At 44.2% G+C, this 20,777-nt stretch overlaps 1 protein-coding gene and 1 long non-coding RNA gene across 2 annotated transcripts in view; one reads left to right on the forward strand and one right to left on the reverse strand.

Annotated features, from left to right (window-relative positions):
- The first annotated feature begins 7,072 nt into the window (after positions 1-7,072).
- On the forward strand, positions 7,073-8,164 carry LOC125517437. The gene is made up of 2 exons (XR_007287602.1): positions 7,073-7,390; positions 7,737-8,164. It is a non-coding gene; the product is annotated as an uncharacterized LOC125517437 (long non-coding RNA).
- A 9,595-nt stretch (positions 8,165-17,759) lies between these two features.
- Positions 17,760-20,777, reverse strand: part of LOC125516767 (SNARE-interacting protein KEULE-like) — a 65,320-nt gene continuing 62,302 nt past the window's right edge. The window contains exons 16-19 of the mRNA XM_048682087.1: positions 19,049-19,245; positions 18,327-18,417; positions 18,155-18,244; positions 17,760-18,075 (exon numbers count right to left, since the gene is read on the reverse strand). Of these exons, the coding sequence (XP_048538044.1) occupies positions 18,022-18,075; positions 18,155-18,244; positions 18,327-18,417; positions 19,049-19,245 (432 nt within the window). The 3' untranslated portion in view covers positions 17,760-18,021. The remainder of the gene's footprint in view (positions 18,076-18,154; positions 18,245-18,326; positions 18,418-19,048; positions 19,246-20,777) is intronic.

Below are 20,777 nucleotides of genomic sequence, written 5' to 3' on the forward strand. Positions count from 1 at the left end.
TAGGAACAACACAAGGACTAAGGGATTTGCGTATATAACCTTTGTCGAGCAGCTCCTGGACTTGGCGCATAATCTCCTTCATCTCCTCTGGATTGGTATGGTATGGTGCACGGTTGGGTAGCGATGCACCGGGAATTAAGTCAATTTGTTGCTCAATCCCTTGAATAGGTGGTAATCCCAGTGGCACGTCTTGTGGAAAGACGTCAGCGAACTCCTGCAAAATGTTAGTAACAACAGGAGGCAAAGACGAAGGCACATCCTCGAATGAAAATAATGCCTCTTTGCACACAAAAGTATAGCAAACAGATTTGCTAAAATTGAGCTCATCAATATCAGATTTGGTGGCAAGTAAACATGCACTTTTCAATTTAATTTCAGAAGCAACACTAGATGGTTTATTATTAGGCTTCATGTGTTGCTCAAATTCTTTTGCCACAATCTGATTTTCACTCTTATTTTTCTCCTGTTTTGCTTTATTAGCTCTATTAATATCATCTTTCAAAATGGAATCAGGAGACATAGGAAGCAAAGTAATATGTTTATCCTTATGATCAAGAGTATACTGATTGTTTCTACCATGGTGTACAAAATTTTTGTTAAATTGCCATGGCCTACCAAGTAATAAGGAACACGCTTGCATGGGTACCACATCACAATCAACATAATCAGCATATGTAGAGATACTAAAATGCACACGAACAGTACGTGTTACCTTAACCATGCCGCTGTTGTTGAACCATTGGATGTAGTAAGGATGTGGATGTGGTCTTGTGTTGAGAGATAGCTTCTCCACCATCTCCATGCTAGCAAACTTGTTACAGCTCCCTCCATCTATGATGATGCGAACAGAACGTTACTTCACAACTCCATTTGTATGGAACAAATTATGCCTCTGATTTTTCTCGGCTTGTGTAACCTGCACACTCAAAACACGTTGAGCAACTAAACATTAATACCTGTCAGCATCTTCAGCAGCCATGTATTGCGTATCATGATCAGAATCATCTCCACCATGTTCTTCACTTGTAATAAGAGCCAAAGTCTTATCATCATAGTCACTAGCGGACTCATACCCACCATCCTTAGTAACAATCCTCACACGCTTAGATGGGCATTCTCTCGCATAATGACCTCCACCCTTGCAACGACGACAAATAATATCATGTGTTTGCCCTGTTGATGACATGGATGAAGAAGAGCATAGCTTTCTTGTATCACAGTTGGAGGTGGCAGCTGACGGAGGTGTCGGTGCAGCAGAACGTGTAGAAGTAGAGGATGCATGCGGTGTCCATGATGAAGGTCGGCCTGCAGAAAAGTTAGTTCGCGTCAATGCCTGTCGATCCTGCACTTCACGTTCATCTTTGCAAGCAAGATGGAATAAGCGAGTGATATTATTATATTCCTTATACTCTAGAATGGTCTGAATCTCTTTACTTAATCCACCCATAAAACATGCAAGCATAGCTTCATTATCCTCAACAATACCACATCTAATCATGCCAGTTTGTAATTTCTGATAATATTCTTCTACAGAATTTTTTCCTTGTCTTAAACGCTGCAATTTTTGAAGGAATTCACGTTGATAATATGGTGGAACCCAACGAGTACGCATAGCAGTTTTTAAAGCAGCCCAAGTAGCTGGAATATGATATGATATACAATGTTCAGACCACCAAACACATGCAAAACTAGTGAAAGCACAAACAGCAGCAGGAACACTTCTCTCCTCAGGATATTGTAAACATGTAAAACGTTGTTCAGTTTCTAACTCCCAAGTAAGATATATATCAGGAACATATCTACCCTCAAATGATGGAATATTGAATTTTAATTTAGGAAGATGGTCATAATCTCGTACCTTAGGTGGTGGTGCAGCCCTACCGTTGTGATGATATGCATGAGGACGACCTGGTGGTGGTGGTGGTGCTGGTGGTTGCACGTAGTTCTGATTTTGATCAACCTCATCCTCGTAATGGTCCTCCACCTTTTCAGTAGCAGCAGGAGCTACAGAAGCATCAACAGTAGGTACAGCGGCACCAGAATTTTGACTAGGCTCAAGGGGAACGCATAGTGCTTGTCCCACATGATTTGGAAGGTGACATTGTTGTTGTTGTTTTTGTTGTAGAGGTGCCACAGGTGCAGCCGGCGGTGCTTGTGAAAGACACGTGAGCAATTCCTTAAACTTGTTGTCGAGCTTTGTTTTGAACGTCTTCTCCATGGTCTCTTCAAATCTGTTGAACACATCTTGCACCTATCCACTCATCATTTGCTGAAACTTATCATGAAGCTCCTTGTTCGTCAAGTTCTCCCAATCAATCTCGTCGGCTTCTGATCCTGCCATAGTCAGCAACAATAGAAACACACAAGAATATGATCCTACAGACTACCAACAAGTGGTGGTGGTGGGTGTCACAAATCCGTCAAGCAAATCTAAAATTCTTACCAGTTCTTACCCAGCAACAGGCGGCGATTGGCAACCATTGTAGTCAAAACTCTCAAAGCTTGGATAGAGCGATTACCAGGGAGAGTCAAACGCGTGACGTAGATGTATGTGGAGCTAGGAAGGCTTATAATATGGTAGCAAAAAGGGTCAGCAATAATCAATTCAGAGATGCAAAGTTGAATAAACGCTCAACGACGGTACTGTGCTGGTCCTAGGCTAGACCGTACTAGAGACACGAGCCTAGAACACGAACAAAATCACGGCGCAACACGTAAACAAGGGGAAAGCACACTCTGAAAAAAAATTGCTCTTTTTTTGCGCTCCTCTTTTTTGCGAAAAATCACTATAATGGCGAGTGTCTCAAAACTCTTCCCAAGTCAAACTAACAGGATAGGCACGAAATTTTTTTGACAATCTTTTTTTGGAAATTAGGGCAGCGACGCCGAAAAAGTGCGAAAAAAAATCACTATGGTAGCGAGTGTCTCAAAAGACTCAGAAAAGCCTAAAACAGGATAGGGAAAAAATATTTTCGGCTGCCGAAATTTTGGCATAAAAACTGCCCGAGGGTCTCCAGACTCGTTTTTTTCCGAGACCTACTCAGGCAAGGAAACACGAATTGGAAAATAGATGGATCCCGAAAACTAACCTAATATGAAAAGAATCCGGATTGGTGGTGGATATATGATGGTAAGATATGGCAGCAGTGGTGGTGGTATATGGATACGGATTGGTGGCGGATAAGCGGTGGTGGTAGATGGCAGGGGCGATGATGATGGTGCGGCGGCGGCGTGACAACTTATGACCAGAACTAGAAACTCTAAAAGACTAGACGCTGAGACCAGCAACTAGACATGACGATGCAACCGCAAATTTAACAAAGCAAAAACCCTAAAAAGATTATGCAAAGGCTCAGATTGGTTCAAATATGATGAACTAAACCTAATTTTTTGTGGCTTTTCGTGACTGCTCCTGTTGATTTCCTTGATTAGATTGTTGACTAAAACCACCTTGATTGCGTTGGCCCTGAAAACTGGAGTTTGAGCCGCCACCCCCGAAGCCAGGTCCGTGAGAGCCGGATCCTGAACCGCCATTCGGGCCATGATTATTCTGAAAAAAATTGTAATTCCTGTACTCCCTCATGATGAAGCAATCCTTCCATAGATGGCTGGCCGGCTTCTCTTTCGTTCCGTGTTTCGGGCAAGGCTGATTCATCATTGCCTCAAGGTTGAACTTTGGCCCGCCAAACCGGGATACTGACGACTTGCCCTTACGATGCTAATTGTTATTCTGTGCATTGGTGTTAGCCACAAAGTCTAAACCGCCGTTGGCTTTGCGCTTACCGTTGCCACCTTGACCCGCCGTATTATGTTGTTGCCCTTTTGTATTACTACTCTTCTTCCCCTTGCCAGCCTTCTCTTCATCAGACTCGGGGTCTTTAGTACTATCAGAGTCGACGTACTTAACAAGAGCCACCATGAGCTCCCCCATTGCAGTTGCGCTTAAGCCGCCCCAGCTTCTGTTTAAGGGAAGGAACCGGCAATTCTTCTCCAACATCAGGACGACTGAACCGGCATTGATATTGTCTGATGAGTGGATAACTGCCGAGATCCGGCGCACTCAATTGGTCATTGACTCGCTCTCACCTTCAAGAATGGGCATAGGCTGCTTGCATGTGTCTTTAAAATTTTGAATAAAACGCGCCTTCAATTCAGCCCATGATCTGATGGAGTTAGCGGGCAATCCCTTCAGCCAAGTACGTGCTGGCCCATCCAACATCATGGTGAAGTATTTAGCACATGCAGCATTGCTGACATCCAACATCTCCATGGCCATCTCATAGCTCTCAATCCAGGCCTCTGGGGGCTGATCCGCTGTGTAATTAGGCACCTTGCGGGGGCCCTTAAAATCCTTGGGTAAGCGCTCGTTACGAAGAGCCAACACTAAACATGGCACACCAAGGGTTGTAGAGGTCACTCCTGCCTCCACAGACGCCGACGGGTAAACTGGGGATTGTTGATGAGCCACCAGCTCTGCCTCCCGACCCGACGCGCCCTGCCCTAATCCACCAAAGCCTGAGCATCGTTACCGACACGCGGCGGGTCATGCCTGCGAGGCTGGTTATGGTGCCGCTCACTGCTTGAAACTGCTGGCGAGTCAATATGCCTGCTGTAACTCCGGCTTGGACGATGGGTAGAATGAATCCGTTCATGGCTATATGAATAAGCCGCCTGTTGAGCCACTGTTGTCTGAAGAAGCTGTCCAGCCCTCCGTATCTCCATCGCGGCTGGTGACTCGCCTTCAACAGGGAGAGCCGCCAATCATGTAGCCGCCGCAATCATGTTGTTTAGAGGGTTAGCAATAATGACCCGGCGGTGTCGGAACATGCTAAGGCAGAGTCAAATTCAAACGAGGCGGGTCATCAGCACGTGACTGAACCGGTGCTCCGGTCACGGGTGTCTCAACGGCCCAGTTCACCACGGGTGGATCACTGGTCCCTGCCCCGGGCATGTTGAAAAGGTTCCTAGCCTCAAACTCTGTAGGTAGACGGGTCTGGTGCCTCCTCCTCATAATAGCGTTTGAAGCGTTCTGATCCAAAGTGAGCCGGAACAACTCTGCCTGAATCCGCTGTGATTGTGCGTCCAAAGCGGCTCGCTCCGTTGTCATAATAGCGTTCTCAGCAGCAAGTTCTTCCTTGGCTTGCGCTATCTCACCTCATAGCTTCGCGACATCCACCTTATGTTGTTCTTGAGTCTCTGGTGTTACCCATGTCCCCATTAAAGTCGCCAAAGCATCCAACAGCTCGGTCAAAACCTGAGCCAGTGGGCGCGTAGAGCCGCTAGCACCAGCCGTCGCTGCAGCCGTTGAGCTGGAGGTCATAGCCACAGCGGTCGTCGAACCGAGCACCGGTTCTGTACCGGCCATGAAGATCACAACCCTGTTCGGCGGCTCATAGGGATCCGGAATACTGTCACCATCGAAACAGCCCCCAAGCCTACCATCCTGAAGTTGATACATTGAATTGGTCTCACCAGTTGAAGGCTCACCATCAGAGCAGATTACCGTCTCTTCCCTGGACTCAGATCCTTCCTCAAGATCCGCCCCATGGATGAAACCAACAAAGGCATGCTTCACGATAGCTTGAACCTTGGCGGGTCGTGCGCGCTGAGCCGTCTCGATGATGTCGGTGCAGGTGTCCAGCTCAGGCTCCGACTCGCCGATCTTGCTGATGAAGACATGGATTCCGTCAAAGGGGACCCGGTACCCGTACTCAATTGAGCTGGCCTCGGGGCCCCAGCCAGCGTCGTCGATGTAGAGCTTGCCGCGATGACTCTTGGTCATCCGGCCCATGGCGTATCCCTTAATCCCTGCGAAGTCACCCTTCAAGAACTCGAAACCACTGTGCGCTGGCCCCACGGTGGGCGCCAACCGTCGTGGACTTAACACGGCAGATGCCCTAGCGAAAGGACTTAGGTGTGGAGCCATCACATCTAGGTTAGCTTGAAGAGGTTAAAACGGGACAAAGGACACAAAGAGTTTACCCAGATTCAGCCCCTCTCAACGAGGTAAAAGTCTACTCCTGCTTTTGGTTGTATTACTTGGGTTCCGATTACCAGGGAGCGAATACGCTTGACCTAGTTTTTGATCAGTTGTTTCTTGTCCTAACCCGCCGTCGGGTCACCCCTTTATATACACCAGTTGATGCCCGGCGGCTTACAAAGTCCCAGGCGGCTCATACAAAACGTGTCCGGCTTGGTATCTAATTAAGCTTGCTTTACAATACAAGTCAGACATATGACGGTTCATCCTCTTGGGCCTCAAGTCACCTCTCGGTCTTGGGCCGTCAATAGGCTTGCTTCATGATTCGCCATCTTCATCTTTAAGTCACCAGTGGTATGACCCGGCCCCTCCTAGGCGGGTCATACCCAATAGTTATGTCCCCAACAATCCCCTTTCTCCCCGACGACCTCGGCGGTCTGTTCCGGCGAGCTCCGACAGTTTCCGTCGTCGTGCTATCTATCAAACTACTCCGGTCTACCATCTGTCCAGGTGGTTTTGTCGATTACCACCTCCTTGCGTCGATCTCTATTCTATTTTTTGAAAGAAATTGCCTTTATTATTTCTTTTTTATCAGGTTAACAAATTTTAACCAAATTTAATTTTAACATGATATGCACGTCGTGGTGGAAAAATATGGGCACATATATTTTCTGACAAACTGATTACACTAAGACCCATGAAAACACATATGGGCTGGAGAAAGGGGTACCCTGAATATTGGGTAGCTGTTACCTGTTCCTCTTTTGTTTTGCTTTCTCACATATATTTCATAAAGCGGACTCTATGGATCCCCACAAGTGATCAATTCTCGCATGAATTGCTAAGGATCTAGTAAAGTACTCTCTCTGTTTCATAATGAAACGTTTTTAACACCAGTGTTACACTACGGGGCGGAGGGAGTAGATTTTTAGAAACGCTTCTCATCAGTAGTCTGGCAGGATGCTTTTGTTAGACCGGTCGTGCGACGTCGATACGTTTTCATCTCACGGTTCAGATTCCTCCAAAATTAGTCGCCTAACACCCACGAAAAAAGCCTATTTTCTCTCCCCTAATAACTCCTCATCAGTTTCTCTTTCCTGAATTAATCACACCTTCCTGACGCAGCTGAACCCGTTCCCATCTCCCGCATGCCGCCAATCTCTCGATGCCCTCCCCTCCCCAGCTTCCTCCGCCGGGAACAAGGCCTTCTCCAAGGTGGCGGTGCGATCCACCGTTCCATGGCGTCGTGCGGTGGCTGCGCCCACCATTATACGTGACGGCGCATGAGCAAGCTCGCAAACCCCCTCGGCGTCCGGTGCTCCCACCAGGTTCTGGTCTCGCAACCTGTAGCACACCATGCCGAAGGGCCGTCTCAATTGGGGAGTGAGGGGAATGAATCAATCTGGATAGGTATTGAGTCCTCTCACGATCTCATCTGAAAACAGTGCTAGTTAATTCCTATTTTTTTATGTTGCAAGTATTGTTTTAACATCCGTGTGTTACTGTGTCCATACACTTGGTTCGATTTTGTTATGTCCTGTGTGTAGTTTATCACCAAATCAGAGACAAATATCTGTGAATTTTGTATCAACACGACACAAATATGATGCTTCCAAATATCCATGCTTCTTATGCATCATTCGCGTGCTTCTTTGTTGCATAGAGTTTGCGCCAACTAGACATGCTTCTATTTTTCTATACTATTTGTGTTATCTTGAGATAGCATGAAATTGACGCTTCTTCCAAATACCACCAGCGCATGTTAGGCTGCCATTACAGGTTGGAGAATCCACTTACCATAGCGAGACGACGACGGTAAGGTCGCTGGGGTGGCACTATTATCATGCCACCGTGTTGGCATCTTCTTCGGCGTCGATGCATCAAATGGTGCTCCCAGTCGATGGGTTCCTTTGTTCAGGCCGGCATCGTCTCTCATGCTTCCTACCCTCGATGCCTCTGGTTCCTCGACGTTGCTGGCTCTACATAGTTGGAATGATGTGCTTCATTGTCATAGACGCAATGCTTCAGATTTTTGTATTAAGTTTCATACTACCTATGTATATGCTTCTATCAATTTAGTATCAGATATTTGCTTCTGTATCATATGTGGCATGGTTTCCAAGTATGTACATGTTTGGTTTGTTGTTTACACAACCATGGTAAATTATTAATGCTTCGGAACTATTTTGTTCATGCTTCAGCATTTGTCAAACCATGTTTTCGATGGTTCACTGCGACATAAAATGCATCTGTATACATTTGACATGATATGTTTCCTGGAAAATAATGTGTGCTTCGTTAGTTACGATAGTATGTGGAACTTGGTACTACATTTCTCGTGCTTCAACCTAACAAAATTGTGCTTTGCAACACAACCATGCGTGCTTCACAGTCATAGCATAAAAGAAATAATGATAATGGTTGGAGAAAATGTGACCATAAAGTATGAAGCATGCCTTGTACTGTTGAAAGCATATATTTAGCATAAACATCTGAAAAAAGTATGAAATACAAGGAAGCATCATGCATATGTGGAAGCACCTATGATTATATGGACATGAAGCGAATATCGGAAGCATATATGGAAGCAGCGTATTATAGAATGTTTACGAATATTATGGAAGCATATTTTCTATTATGGGAACAAACTTTTGCAGGTGCACGGGTTAACATCTTTGCTTGGTTTTTGGGTGTGATTAACTCGAGGAACAAAATTATATGGAAACAAGTGTGGACCCATGTTCAAATTCTGACCAAGCGTGATTTTTGGAAGCAATTAATTCTATGAAGCAGCTGATTACAAGGAAACTACCAAGAAAAAGACCCACTCTCCTACTAATCCAACGGTTGAAGCAATCTCATCCTACGGCATTGGGCTGGTCTAATGCGAGGCTAGGGATCAGTAGTCTGATCCCTAGTGATGCTAGATTTTTATGATCTGATAAAGAATCAAGCTTGTTTATAAATGTTCCAGCTATTCTCTACCTTCTTGAAAAGGGTGCTCAACTAACAAGAACTGTTTATGATATTTTAAGCAACAACCCATCAAATTTATCTCAAATTGCATAAGTGCAATCAATTCATTATGTGTAAATATGCAACGAATCAAACATGCTTTGTACGCACACACATTAGACCGAAGTGCAATAAGATGGGACAAACAATAACTGCATGTAAAAAAGCTGGGATAGGAGAGCACATAGCGGGCCAGCACCATACTAAGAGAGGCGCGGACCGTCCGTCCGGAGTTCGGGTTGCAAGGCGGTGGGTTGGCATAGCCCTATGTCGGGCTCCGACAGGGTGGCCAGGGTCCGGGACCCTTGCCAGCTTTCGCCTATTGGCTTGATAGGGGCTGGTGGTCTTCTTGCGACGAAGAGCTTGTGCTCTTCCTCTACGACGTGCACCGACAAAAGCTGTGCAAGGCCTTGATCGTTGCTGGCCTATGGACCCTTTATTAAAATGTCTCGCTATTCTAAGTTTTTTTTCAAAGAAATGACATTAAATTTATTGGGTTAACTAGCACATATGCCCGTGCGTTGCAAACGGAAAAATTGATATTTTGTGCAAGCATAATGTCCCAAAACATCGGATTCACTATGAAGAACATGCTGCAATGCAACATCTTTCTACAAAATGAACATAAAAAATATGTTGCAATTTAGTTGTGTTCATATTTTCTTTGTAGGGCATAATCTCCAACTGATTTCATTTAAGTATAATCCTTTTTAATAGTATTAAGTATAATCCTTTTATTAATTACCATGACGTCCTCATCTGTTTTAGTCGGGAATCAGATCCTTCCTTTTCTAATTTAGTAGCCCAACACATTGAAGCCTATAAATCTTTCTTTTAATTATCCTACCTTTTTGCCTCAAATCCTTCATGTAAAATTTATTAAGATCACAATCTTTCTTTTAGTGATTCCACGGGTTTACCCATAATTCTTTCTTTAATTAGCCACATCCGTTTGAATATTCTATTCAAGCCCACAATTCTTCCTTTATTAGCTCATTTGCTTAATTAGCTCGCCCTAAATATGATGACTGCCACTCGTATATTTAGAGCGAGTTGGGATTAGTAAATGTGAAAGGCGCATAGGTCGTTGGTTGTTATATCGAAGAGCTAGACATGAGATCATGTGTTTAATTTCCTCAATGTTGATTTATTTTGACCCAATTATTTTTCATGGTTTTTATAAAGCCCATAAAAGGCCCCTCAACGTACAAGTATCTGGCCCAAATCACTTAGCGTGTGAACCAAACGAAAATGACTAAACCGAACCAAGAATATCTATTCCCTTTAATAGTAGGTATAGATAAATGAATCTATTTTCTAGAAAAGACACTTTCACGATCGCTCGTTCCAACGGTAGAAGCGCTCCTTCCGTCCCCAATCATCTGGAATACAACCCATCCATCCATGCATGCCCCCCCCAAGAGATGCTCGAACCGTCCGCCTGGACTTCGGGTTGTAGGGCAGTGGCGCGTTGCTCCCCCCCCCCAAGAGAGGCTCAAACCGTCCGTCCGGACTTTGGGCTGCAGGGCGATGGCATAGCCCTATGTTGGGCTCTGACATGGTGGCCAGGGTTTGGGACCCTTGCCGGCGATCACTCGTTCCAATGGTAGAAGCGCTCCTTCTGTCCCCAATCATCTAGAATACAGCCCATCCATACATGCATGGGGTAATATACACCTAATCCCCCTCACCCCCACCCCCAACAGAGGCTCGGACTGTCCATCCAAACTTTGGGCTGCGGGGCGATGGGTTGGCGTAGCCCTGTGTCGGTCTCCGGCAGGGTGGCCAGGGTTTGGGACCCTTGCCGTCTTTCGCCGGTTGGCTTGACAGGGGCTAGTGGTCTTCTTGTGTCGAAGAGCTTGCGTTCTTCCTCTACAATGGGGTCACATTGCCGTGCCTAGGAGGACGTGGCACCGGCAAAAGTTGTGCAAGGCCTTGATTGTTTATGAACCCTTTATTAAAACCTCTCGCTATTCTAAGTTTTTCTTCAAAGAAATGACACTAATTATTTATTTTTATTGGGTTAATAAATGAATCTATTTTTTAGAAAAGACTCTTCCAACGGTAGAAGCGCTCCTTCCCTCATCTAGAGTACAGCCCAGCCCATCCAATATTACACCTAATCGCCCCCCACCCCTACTCCTTCATGTCGGAAAGCGAGCGCGCATTAGCCTCAGTGTTTTCACTAAATAATTGCCTTGATTGTACTCCCTCCCTCCAGAAATACTTGCCGGAATCAAATAAAATTTCCCTTCTTAAATCACTCTCTCCCATACTGATCATCATTGCCCTTCCTTGTCCAGTAAGTATGAAGCAACGGGAGCAGCGCTGATGAGGACACCAATACCATTGTTACACCCATAGCCCCTGCTGCTATACATACTGAACCAATTACTAGAGCTCGCGCCCGCCAATTAAATTATCAGGTACTTCCGTTTCTTGATAATGATTCTAATGTTCATGAGAATATGATGCTGCCTAAATTGGATACATTTGTTTTGCTTACAAATGAAGGGCCTGGCATGGATAAGAGGGATGAACACTGGAGTAAGACCAAGCATGGAGATGATGGCATGCACAAGGGGATCAAGAACGGAGTTACAAGTGATGATTTCAGGACTTTGAAGCCACCATAAGGAGTGCATGAAGCCTTGGACGAAATATATAAGATGCCACTACATAAATTTCGTCCAGAGGCTATTCTAGGTGATGCGTCACCTTATTATTGGGCCAGGCCCATGTATTTTCGAAATACTTAAGTATAGGCTGTTTTTAGAGTCCGTATGTGTGGGGAAACAAGAGTTAGGGTTGGTTTCGGACCCCTCCGAGGGCCACGAAATCCCCCCCTCTTCCTCCATATATACAGCCCTTAGGGCGTCGTTTAGAGTTTGGGTTTTATTTAGATTAAAAGTTCGCCATAGTTGCAACTTCATGTACTTCGTTTGTGTTCAACAACCAAACAAAGGCGTCACAGAACCCCACCTTCATTAATAAAGCTTTCCTCTTTTATTCGCAATATCCAGATTGCAATCTCAGTTTCTTCCTTGTTCTTCATTTGCTCGCAGGAAATAGACCCTCGTGGTCAGGTTGATCGTGCTCCGGTGTGGTCAATAACACTCGAAAGTTGGTTTAGCGATTGCTAAGGCGCGACGTCTTCGCACTTTCGTAGTCGGATCGTCAAAGTCGACTCCCACAGAAAACGATAACTATCTCATCGAAACATCGGGACACCTTCGCCTCTATCAAGTGGTATCAGATGTCCAGGTTGCTCGGTGCGATTTTATAGTTTTTCGTAGTTTAGATCGAGTCTGTTCTTCATACCTACGGTCCACGAAAAAGCCAAAAAAAATATTAGGGTTAGTTCATCATATCCGAACCAATCTAAGCCTTTGCATAATCTTTTTAGGGTTTTGCATTGTTGAATTTGCGGTTGCATCGTCGTGTCTAGTTGCTGGTCTTAGTGTCTAGTCCTCTAGATTTTCGAGTTCTGTTCACAAGTAGTCACGCCGCCGCCGCATCATCATCATCACCGCTGCCATATACCATCATCATCGTCACTGCTGCCATATACCACCATCATCATCACTGCTGTCATATACCACCATCGTCCTCACCGCTGCCATATACCACCATCGTCGTCGCCGCTGCCATATACCACATATCCACCACCATCACGATAACCCGAGTCCACCTCCATCACAGATTCGCCACCAGTCCATGTTCAACCGCCCTACATACATCTCTGCCACTAGTCCTAGTCTGAATCCAGTATTTCTAGATCACGCCATACTCCGAGTCGTGACAGAGTAGGACTTCCCAACATCAGTGCCACCCGTACAAGAAAAATAGTTCCATTTTCAAAAGAAACTAAGTCTGGAAAATTCTGGCTAGGCAGTTTTTAGACCATTTGTAGACTATTTTGAAAAAAAATGTTACGGAGCAAAAAAAAGAGGAAAAAAAGTGCAAACAAAGTGAAAAAATGAAAAAAAAATATGAGTGTGCTCCTCCCTTGTTTACATGCAGCGTCGTGATTTTGTTAGTGTTCTAGGCTCGCGTCTCTAGCACGGTCTAGCCTAGGACCAGCACAGTACCGTCGTTGAGCGTTTATTCAACTTTGCATCTCTGAATTGATTATTGCTGATTCTTTTTGCTACCATATTATAAGCCTTCTCAGCTCCACATACATCTACGTCGTGCGTTTGACTCTCCCTGGTAATCGCTCTATCCAAGCTTTGAGAGTTTTGACTACGATGGTTGCCGATCACCGCTTGCTGTTGGGTAAGAACTGGTAAGAATTTGAGATTTGCTTGACGGATTTGTGACACCCACCACCACCTCTTGTTAGTAGTCTGTAGGATCATATTCTTGTGTGTTTCTATTGCTGCTAACCATGGCAGGATCACAAGCCGATGACACTGACTGGGAGAACATGACGAATAAGGAGTTGCATGATAAATTTCAGCAAATGATGAGTGGACAGGTGCAAGATGTGCTAAACAAATTTGAAGAGGCCATGGAGAAGATAGATGGCATGGAGAAGACGTTCGAAACAAAGCTCGATAACAAGTTTAATGAATTGCTCCCGCGTCTTCCACCACCACCACCGGCTGCACCTACAACGCGTTCCCATTGAGTGGGACGAGCACAGCACGTTCCCATTGACCCTGGGCAAAATTCCAGTGCCGTTGTTGATGCTTCCATAGCTCCTGTTCCTACTGCAGAGGTGGAGGAACATTACGGGGATGAGGTTGGTTAAAATCAGAACTACGTGCAACCACTAGCACCACCACCACCAGGTCGTCCTCAGGTATATCATCGCAACGGTAGGGCTGCACCACCACATGAGGTACAAGATCATGACCATCTTAATAAACTGAAATTGAATATTCCACCATTTGAGGGTAGATATGTTCCTGATATATATCTTACTTGGGAGTTAGAAACTAAACAACGTTTTACATGTTTACAATATCCTGAGGAGAGACGTGTTCCTGTTGCTGTTTGTGCTTTCACTAGCTTCGCATGTGTTTGGTGGTCTGAACATTGTAGATTATATCCTATTCTAGCTACTTGGGCTGCTTTGAAAACTGCTATGCGTACTCGTTGAGTTCCACCATATTATCAAGGTGAATTAATTCAAAAATTGCAGCGTTTAAGACAAGGAAAAAATTATGTAGAAGAATATTATCACGAATTACAAACTGGCATGATTATATGTGGTATTATTGAGAAGAATGAAGCTATACTTGCACGTTTTATGGGTGGATTAAATAGCGAGATTCAGACCATTCTAGAGTATAAGGAGTATAATAATATCACTCGTTTATTCCATCTTACTTGTAAAGCTGAACGTGAAGCACAGGATCGACGGGCATTGGCGCGAACTAACTTTTCTGCAGGTCGATCTTCATCATGGACACCACGTGCATCCTCTGCTTCCACTACACCAGCAACTCCATCAGGTGCCACCTCCAGCCGTGATACAAGAAAGCAGGCACAGCCACCACTATCTGCCAAGAGCACACCTGCCGGGCCTGCGCAGAGCTCTTCTTCTTTCATGGCATCAACAGGGCACACAAGTGATATTATTTGTCGTCGTTGTAAGGGAAAAGGACATTTTGCGAGAGAATGCAAATCTCAGCGTGTGATGATTGCTACTGAGGATGGTGGATATGAGTCCGCTAGTGACTATGATGAGGAGACTTTGGCTCTTATTACACATGAAGAACACGGTGGAGAGGATTCTGATCATGAGACGCAATACATGGATGCTGAAGATGCTGAAAGGTATGAATGTTTAGTTACTCAACGTGTTTTGAGTGTGCAGGTTACACAAGCTGATGAAAATCAGAGGCATAATTTGTTCCATACAAAGGGAGTTGTGAAGGAACGTTCTGTTCGCGTCATCATAGATGGAGGGAGTTGCAACAACTTGGCTAGCATGGAGATGGTGGAGAAGCTATTTCTCACCACAAGACTGCATCCACATCCTTACTACATCCAATGGTTCAACAACAGCGGCAAGGTTAAGGTAACACATACTGTTCGTGTGCATTTTAGTATCTCTACATATGTTGATTATGTTGATTGTGATGTGGTACCCATGCAAGCATGTTCCTTATTACTTGGTAGACCATGGCAATTTGATAAAAATTCTTTACACCATGGTAGAAACAATCAGTATACTCTTGTTCATAAGGATAGCCATATTACTTTGCTTCCTATGACTCCTGAATCCATTTTGAAAGATGATATTAATAGAGTTAATAAAGCAAAACAGGAGAAAAATAAGAGTGAAAATCAGATTGTGGCAAAAGAATTTGAGCAACAAATGAAACCTAATAATGAACCATCTAATGTTGCTTCTGAAATTAAATTCAAAAGTGCATGTTTACTTGCCACAAAATCTGATATTGATGAGCTAGATTTCAGCAAATCTATTTGCTATACTTTTGTGTGCAAAGAGGCATTATTTTCATTCGAGGACATTCCTTCCTCTTTGCCCCTGCTGTCACTAACATTTTGCAGGAGTTCGCCGACGTCTTCCCACAAGACGTGCCACCGGGATTACCACCTATTCGAGGGATTGAGCATCAGATTGACTTAATTCCCGGTGCATCGCTACCCAACCATGCACCATACCGTACCAATCCAGAGGAGACGAAGGAGATTATGCGTCAAGTATAGGAGCTGCTCGACAAAGGTTACATACGCGAATCTCTTAGTCCTTGTGTTGTTCCTATTATACTAGTGCCTAAAAAGGATGATACATCGCGTATGTGTGTTGATTGTAGAGGCATTAATAATATTACTATTCGTTATCGTCATCCTATTCCTAGGCTAGATGATATGCTTGATGAATTGAGTGGCTCTACAATTTTCTCCAAAGTTGATTTGCGTAGTGGATACCATCAAATTCGTATGAAATTGGGAGATGAATGCAAAACAGCATTTAAAACTAAGTTCGGTTTATATGAGTGGTTAGTCATGCCTTTTGGGTTAACTAATGCACCTAGTACTTTCATGAGATTAATGAACGAAATTTTACGTGCTTTCATTGGATGATTTGTGGTAGTCTATTTTGATGATATACTGATTTATAGCAGATCTTTGGAGGAACATTTAGAACATTTATGTGTTGTTTTTATTGCTCTACGTGATGCACGTTTGTTTGGTAACCTTGGGAAATGCACCTTTTGCACCGACCGAGTATCTTTTCTTGGCTATGTTGTTACTTCACAGGGAATTGAAGTTGATAAAGCCAAGATTGAAGCTATTGAGAGTTGGCCGCAACCAAAACGGTCAAACAAGTGAGGAGTTTTCTTGGCCTCGCTGGATTCTATAGGCATTTTGTGAGATTTCAGCACCATTGATGCACGTCTCAATGAGCTTACAAAAAAGGATGTGCCTTTTGTTTGGGGTACCGCACAGGAAGAAGTCTTCACGGTATTGAAAGATAAGTTGACACATGCTCCTTTACTCCAATTTCTTGATTTTAATAGGACTTTTGAGCTTGAATGTGATGCTAGTGGCATTGGATTAGGAGGTGTGTTATTACAAGATGGCAAACTTGTTGCATACTTTTCTGAAAAATTGAGTGGGCCTAGTCTGAACTATTCTACTTATGATAAAGAATTATATGCTCTTGTTCGGACCTTAGAAACATGACAACATTATTTATGGTCCAAGGAATTTGTTATACATTATGATCATGAATCTTTGAAACACATTAAAAGTCAAGCAAAATTGAACCGTAGACATGCTAAATGGGTTGAATTCATTGAGACTTTTCCTTATGTCATTAAACACAAGAAGGGTAAAGAAAATGTTATTGCTGATGCATTGTCTCGTCGCTATACTACGCTTTCACAACTTGACTTCAAAATATTTGGTTTGGAGACCATCAAAGATCAATATATGCATGATGTTGATTTTAAAAATGTAATGCAGAATTGTAAAGAAGAAAGAACGTGGAAACAAGAGTTCAGGTTGGTTTCGGACCCCTCCTCCAAAGGCCATGAAATTCCCCCTCCTCCCTTCCTCCATATATATAGCCCTTAGGGCGTCGTTTAGACTTTGAATTTTGTTTAGATTAAAAATTCGTCATAGTTGCAACTTCACGTAGTTCGTTTGTGTTCAACGACCAGACAAAGACGTCAGAAAACCCCGCCTTCATTAATAAAGCTTTCCTCTTTTATTCACAATATCCAGATTGCAATCTCAGTTTCTTGCTTATTCTTCGTTTGCTCGCAGGAAATAGACCTTCGTGGTCAGGTTAATCGTGCTCCGGCATGGTCAATAACCCTCGGAAGTTGGCTTAGCGATTGCTAATGCACGACGTCTTCGCACGTTCGTAGTCAGATCATCAAAGTCGACTCTCACACAAAACGATAACTATCTCATCAAAACATCATGACATCTTCGCCTCTATCAAGCGACACGCTGCTGCGGCACCCTGTCAGGATGAAGCGAGGAAGAAGGTGACCGGGCTGAGCTGACCATGGCTGGTACCAAATGGGGCAGGAGCACTCCCTGTCCACATAAAAATAAAGGATGCATATGGGCGATCTATTTGACAAAACATGGGTTCAAATGGCTATATCAACAAAAAAGAAGCATGTGAAAGTTCCAGTGACATTTCTCGATTTGGCAAAAATTGCAGTGGCATTTATCGAATAAACCCAAATTTACCCAAAGAAATAGATAGATCAGGTACGCATTGCACATTACTCGATACTCAAACAGAGAATATTTTCTCATCCACTAGAGAGAAAAATGAACCGTCAGCCAAATAAATAAAACTCACATAGTTACAGTTTCTGGCGACTGTTATGTACATTCATTCAATTATGAGTAGCGGGTTTTGGGAAGTCGCTCCTTACAGAATGAATATTATGCAGCTTAACGTATTGATAGCCTGTGGTTTTGATGCAACTAGTGTGTAACAAACCAAACGATCACAAAGAAAATACCAAAATAAAGGAGAATTCCCGATGGAGCCCTGAAGTACATGTGCATAATGTTTTTTATATGTGAAGATCGTCCAGTGTTAGCTCTTCGGCGGACATCATCTTCAGTTTCTGCAAACAATATACTTGATCAAACCTGCTAGGCCATTGCATATTCAACACGAGATGAACAAAAATAGAAACTACTTACTGTGATGAACTGGGGTGGATCATCAAGGCTGGACGAACCAAGGATGACCTCACGCTTCAGCTTCGATGAAAGCTTGTGTGCAGCACGTAACTGGAAAACGCATATTATTGGTTACAGCATGCATATTAGTATGGCCTTAGTGAACTGTGGGTGTTCAACATACTGAACAAACCTCTGATCGAGTAGCACCACCAATGACAAAAACAAATATACGCTGGCCATGCTTTTGGAAATCACTCGATGCATGCTTCAATACAGAATCACTGCAAAGAAATGTCAAGTCCTCAATGCATGCTGATAATTACATACAACATTACCTGCTACTTTCAAACAGGATTTTAATTGTTAAAAACTGAAAAGCATATAAAATCAAAATGTATATGTTCACTAGCTAGAAGAACCTAAGGGCCATATATTTACTGGCACAAGGATTTAAGTCCGACTTTTGGAAGTAAAGGGACCTAGTCACCTCGATACTCCCTTTATGGAGGTAAAAAAATATGGTTACAGGGGAAGTTTCGTCCCGTAACTGTATGTTGTTTAGGTAGAAATGAGGCACCCTACGGAGGCTACCCCTAGAACAAGGGCACGTGCTCTAACCAACTGACTGCTGCCCAGTTCTCCCTTTTATGGAGGTACAGGGATCGGATGTGCAGTTTTGACTATTTTAGACACCTTACTAGTTGCATGTGAATTTTTCACAATGGCAGACATTATTTAGCGATATCAATGTCCAAGAGGCATCTTTAAACTCTACAGCCGGTGCAGATAGATAAAGAGAACTCCTGGCTATTCATGGCAACATAAACAGTGGCCCATACATGGAGAAAACCACAGGTATCATTGTTCTAGATAATTCTAGAAATACTGTACTGGACAGTATCCACCACTGACCTTGAATAACCATCATCAGAACCACGAGGCCTAGCCCATGATCCACCAGTCCTCCTAGATCTCATCGAGTGAGCTGGGCTTGTGCGGGCTGAGGTACTGGTAGTGGTAGGTCCTACATGGAAACTGGGACTAGGGTCGTTCATGCAGTTATATTCATCTTTTGGTAATTCACCCTTGCTGAGCTGCTCAATCAATTCCTGAACAAAAGGAATGTTATTTTACATGCCAAAAAATGGAAACAAAACTGCATAAAGTAGACATACAATGTGTGCGCCAAGGGCTATCGAGATGAACCCCACAAAACTTATAAAATAGCTGAGATTTGTAAAATAAGTCCCATAAGAACAAACTGGGGGTGTGGCTTTATATTAAATATTCTGAACTTAATGGGGCAAACACTTTTTTGGAATTCCATCAAACACAACTGAAAAGAATCTTAATTTGCAGTGATTTCTCAGTAAATCGGGTTTCAGATTGTTTGGCTTATTGAGTTGATCCTTCACACTGTGCTAAAATGGCCATCACATGTCAATGCTGTTGCAGAGTGTTAGAGGAGCAACTTGGATGTATTGCATAGCCCAAGGGGCAAATATATATTACAATGAACTTGGAGTACAAGGAAGGAAATCTAAACTAATGCAACTACATAACGGACACCTAGACCAATATTAATACCCCTTAACTCAAATGCAAACCGTGTCCAATAGCATTGCATTTGAATAAGTGTAACACTACAGAAAATGGAGATCCAAAATCCACGTCTTGAGAGTGTCATGGTAGCATGGAGTCTTGAAAAACCTGTTGAGTCAAGCAAAAGAGAGATAGAAGAAGAATGTTGCAAAGATCATTGCACAAGCAATGCAAAAGGAGGTGATGCGGAGCATCCTACGGTCATCCCATGTACACTTCAACTACTCCCCAAGCCCCAAGTGGACCTACAACGAGAGCTCGAGCATGTGCCATTGGAGATAAGGTGAACTCACTCCTAAGTGCTTCCCCTTTCCATTCAAGCGAAACATGGTTGCTACCTAAGACAAAGACACTATGTGTGCATAGGAACCAAGGACACGACCATGGAGGAGCTCGGAGCATATGACAAGCCACCACGGATATGTAACAAGAAGTGCCTCAAGTGGAGTCGCCACGAAGCTACATCGGCCGGACATACGGCCGAAGCCCGGATATCCGGCGCCACCGAACAGTGGAAGACCAGAACAAACGGGCGCCAACCGACTCTACAGTGGCCGGATTCGGCCGACACCCTGGACATCCGACGTCCACCGAACCGCCGAGCATCCAGCACCGCCCCTGTAATCCGGCTAGAGGAGTCCAGAAGCTGCGAAGATGTGAGCCACCACCCGGCCAAACATCCAGCCCAGCCTCGGACATCCCGCGCCCCAAGTCAGGCCGGACATCCGGCATGTCCCCGGACATACGGCGCTTGCGCAGCCGCGGCCAAAGGGCCATGTAACCTCCCTCTCTCACCCCCCCCCCCCACTTCGCCTAGACTATAAATAGACCTTCGCCTTCCTCTTGTTAGGGTTAGCAAAGTACTCGGATCTAGAGAGCTTTGCTTATATCTACCACCTCTCCCATGGAGATCAAGGCCTCCATGTGAGAAGACCCCTAGTAGGTATCAAGACCCCTATCTAGGGAAGATCCATCTTGGATTCAAGATCTCATCTCCCCACGGGATTTGGGATGAACCTTACCATGTATCCTTGTTTCC

Source organism: Triticum urartu, chromosome 6 (genome assembly GCF_003073215.2).
Source record: "Triticum urartu cultivar G1812 chromosome 6, Tu2.1, whole genome shotgun sequence".
In the NCBI taxonomy this organism is placed as follows: domain Eukaryota; kingdom Viridiplantae; phylum Streptophyta; class Magnoliopsida; order Poales; family Poaceae; genus Triticum; species Triticum urartu.